General features: G+C 59.1%; 1 protein-coding gene across 1 annotated transcript in view; it reads right to left on the bottom strand.

Annotated features, from left to right (window-relative positions):
- Positions 1-752: 752 nt before the first annotated feature.
- The window catches only part of VAX1 (ventral anterior homeobox 1), a 5,242-nt gene continuing 2,042 nt past the window's right edge, over positions 753-3,952 (bottom strand). Inside the window, 4 exon segments of the mRNA XM_077779523.1 lie at positions 753-925; positions 927-1,068; positions 2,875-3,062; positions 3,735-3,948. Of these exon segments, the coding sequence (XP_077635649.1) occupies positions 753-925; positions 927-1,068; positions 2,875-3,062; positions 3,735-3,948 (717 nt within the window).

Here is a 3,952-nt window from a genome sequence, read left to right as displayed (position 1 = left end):
TGGATTTTCTGCAACCGTCCAAACTCGATTGTTATAGGAGTATTTAAAAACTGGTTTCACTTCATCTGGTTTCACGTGGTAGTTGTTACTCTTGCTTTATTGCTGATCCCATCAAATGTATTAGCGCCGTTGCCCACCGTGATGTTTGGTTTATCTCCTGAGGTCGGGGGTGGTTGTGATTGTTGTTTCTCTAAAGGGGAAAAAAAAATCCGCAAGATTTGTCCAGGCAGAAAGCTGCGTGTGCATCGGCTCTACCAAGCAGTCCTTAAAGTGGAGCCCAGGGGCTCCCCAAAGCCCTGGTTTCTCTGGCAAGAGGAAGGAACGTCTTCCTTTTTGGTCTAACGAAACCTACAAGCTTTTTCAGCCCCAGGGCTCTGCTGGCAGCTTTCCTCTTTCAAAATTCATAAGCATGATCGCCGGCAGCAGCGGGCCCAAGCCGGGGTCCTGTGCTTTGACTCAGAACCAGTCTTTTCCCTCCAGGGCCAGGCATTGGTTGGGGGCATCAGTTGGCTAATTCGGGCATTTCCCCCAATTCTTTGGATTCTCCTGGATTCAGAAGGAAGTCGGGGGAAGGAAGAGAAGACGGAGGAAAGGTAGAAAAAAAAAGTAGCCCAAGGTAAGGTTGGGAGCAGAGACTAATGGGAAAGGAGAGCTGTCAGAGGCCTGGTGGGAGCCTCGGGCGCCGAATTCGCGAGTCCATAAATATCACCACAATAGATACTATAAATATAAATACAGGCAAACACTTAAAATCAGTCCAGCGCTTTTTTCTCGGCCCCTTCTTTACTGTTGGTCCGGGAGTAAGGCTCGAAGGCCGAGGAGCTCAGGTATCGCGCGGAGAGTTCTTGCAAATTCCCTGCCAGCGAACCGGCCATGGTCAGCGGGGCGGAGGACAGGCGGCTGGCGACCGAGCCGAGCAGCGANNNNCGGCGACAGCAGGCGGCCCTGCTCCAGCAGCCGCAGCACGCTGCACGTGGCGGCCGTCTCCGACACCACCGAGCGCAGCTCCGAGTCCTTGCCCTGGTCCTTCTTCTGCTTCGTGCGCCGGTTCTGGAACCAGACCTTCACCTGGGCGCAGGGGCACGGGGAGGGCGGGAGAGAGGGGCAGGGGGAGACGGGCGTCAAGGGGAGCGGGCTCCCAGGACGCGAGGGCTCCACAAAGGTCACTCTCCCAGTCCCGGCCCCAGCCCCACCTTGCAGCAGGAGAGGCTGCTGGCCCGGGAGCTCCCTGGACCACCGAGAGTTGGACACGGCTGCGCTAGGCTGGGCTTCCAGGCCGTGGAAGCAGGCGAGATTATAAGTCAAGTGATAAAGATGTCCGTGACTCTAACTCGAAGGGAGACCAGAAGGGGTTTCACGGGGCTGCCTAGCTAGCTACCTGCAGCCAGACCGGGACCATCCTGGCTTGTGAACTCACATTTCCGGGAGAGGGGTGAGGCCTGAAGGCTGCTGTGTGGGAAGCCAGGAGTGGGTGGGGAGCAGTGTTGCTCTATCTTTCTGGACCCAGGCCCCTGGCTCAACCTAATTTAGCCCTGCGACATTAGTGCTGTCCAAGGCTTCAAGAGGCTGCCACTTGCGTATTAGGGTCAGACTTGACCATTAACTAGCCCCAAGCTGGGAAGGTGGCTATAGAAGGAATTATTTGTGCAGGCTGGACTTTATAGGTCAAGCTATCTCCACCTCCTCTCCCCACCTCTGGATTGGAGGCTCTGAGTGATACTCTTAATTTATCACCTGCTCTCCAACATGAACTTTGGAATCATGGGAGGAATTCAGGAGGCTGAGGTGAACTAAATTCTCTCCACCAACCTCCCTCTCACTTTCTTATCTCCCTCTGCCCCCTCTTCGGGCCCACCTGGTGGCCTAGAATGGAGTTTAGCAGCTATATGGAAAGGTCTAGATTTTGTCAACTAAGAGGGGTGGCAGTCGAGAATATAGGAAAAAGCTATCATGCCAATTCAAACTATAAAAGAACATCCAATGTGATCTGTCTTCAGTTCTCAGCTTTCTGCCCAGATCCCAGGCCTCAAATGCTCCTTACCTGCATCAGGGCACAAGGAAAGAGACTGGCCCTCGGAAAGGAGTCTGCCTTACGGAGGCCAAGCTCGTGCCAGGCCCTCACCAGGCCCCAAAGGGCCTCCACAAGGCAAAGCTCTTGGGGTCCTGCAAAGCCCGGGGCCCAGAGTCTACGTGACTAACTCCAGTAACATCATATGGATTTTATGTAAAGGAAAAGACGTGAAGTGTGGTTGGCAGTGCTGGCTCCCAAGGCTCCAGATCCCACATATCACTGTCACAGAAGACAGGGCCTCCCAGGTGCCCAGTGGGTGCCCTGGGGTGGGAATGAGTCTAGGTCCAGGGTAGGACTTAGGGTCAGGGCAGCCTGCCCGCAGAAGCGCATCTCAGGAATGTGTGCCTTTCCAGTCTGGTTGTCACCCTCAGCACCCAGGTGCCTTTGGCCCCAGCTGGCAATAAGAGACCTGGGTGTTGAATACACCTGAGGTCCCCAAAGGGGGTGGTGCCTGGAAATCTGGCCTACACCATTGTGGCCAGGACAAGGGCAAACTTGGGTCCTTGTGGAGCAGAAGACACAAGCAAGGAATTCTCAAGACTGTGATCCAAGAAGAATTCCTAGGGACAAAATTTGGGGCTTCCTGGGCTAGGCCGAGGTGGGCAGAGCGCAGGCCCTGGAAAATCTGAGGACGGAGCGGGAAAGGAATGGTTTAGGGAAGGGCAGAAATCGAGAGGTCTGGTCCCCATCCAGTCCACCTCCCCTGGGAGTCTCTGTCCAGAGCTAGGCCCGGCACGGGAGCCGGTGAGAGAGGTGGGGAGGCAGGCTTGTGCAGAGCTGTGCACCGCCTGGCCACCTGGTACCTGGGTCTCGGAGAGGTTAAGCTGCCGGGCGAGCTCGGTCCGCTCTCGGCCCACCACGTACTGGCAGCGCTGGAACTCCATCTCCAGCCGGTACAGCTGCTCCGCCGTGAAGGACGTGCGCGTCCTCTTGGGCCGGTCCAGGTCCAGGCCCTTGGGCAGGATGATCTCTCGGATGGAACCCTTGGCATCTGAGGAAGGGGAGATGTCAGCCCCCGCAACCCTCCCGGCCCTCCACCTCCCTGGCCGGAGCTGGCCGGAGGACTCGGTCGCCAGCTGCCTGCAGTCTGGGGTGGGGGATGGGGGCGGAGGGCCGCGGTCACAGCCGGGGAGCAAAGACACTGTGCGTTTTTGGGGAGCCAGGGGGCAAACTCCACACTGCTGACGAGAGGCGGAACCAGACTTAGCCTTTATAGAGGCCTCTAGACACGGGAGGGGGAAAAAAAAAATTCAAATCGGCTGACGATCCTTCCGGCCTGGGAGCTTCGGCTGCGCGGTCTGGGTCCCCTGTAGCCTGACGGTCTCCAAGCTGACCAGGCCGGGGCCCAACGGCCCCAGCCCCGGAGCGCGCAGACCAGACTCGTCTCCCGCTGTCCCAACGCCCCACCCCGCGGTCTCCTCTCCGGAGCCGGGGCGGCGGAAGGACGAGGGACAGAGTAGGGGCCGCCGGGGCCTGGCGATCTGCTGGCGNGGGGGGGGGGGGGGGGGGGGAGCGGAGGGGGGGTGGGGAAAGGCCAGTAACTTTCTTCGAGTTCGCAGCCGACACCTCCTCCCCGCGGGCCTGCGTCTGGGGCGGCGCACAGCTCGGGCCCCCGAGTCCTCCCCCGAAGCACGCGCGCCCCGCAGCCCGACCCCATCCCTACCTCGGACCAGGATCCGGCGGCAGTAATCCGGGTCCGCGGCCGAATTGGATTTACTTTTGTTACAGTCCTCCGCGGCTCCCGACGCGGAGAAGGCGCCCTGCGACTCCTTGAGGAAGGCGGCGGGGAGGTTCCCGTCCGCACCCTTGCTCTCCCGGCTCTCCTTGTGCGCGTTCTTCGAGACCCGCGCAGCCTCTGCGTCCGAGTGGCACCGAACGTCC

This window comes from Crocuta crocuta, unplaced genomic scaffold (genome assembly GCF_008692635.1).
Source record: "Crocuta crocuta isolate KB4526 unplaced genomic scaffold, BGI_CrCroc_1.0 scaffold138, whole genome shotgun sequence".
Taxonomy (NCBI): domain Eukaryota; kingdom Metazoa; phylum Chordata; class Mammalia; order Carnivora; family Hyaenidae; genus Crocuta; species Crocuta crocuta.
Note: the sequence above shows the minus strand (reverse complement) of the source record. Positions and strands in the feature narration are given on the sequence as shown.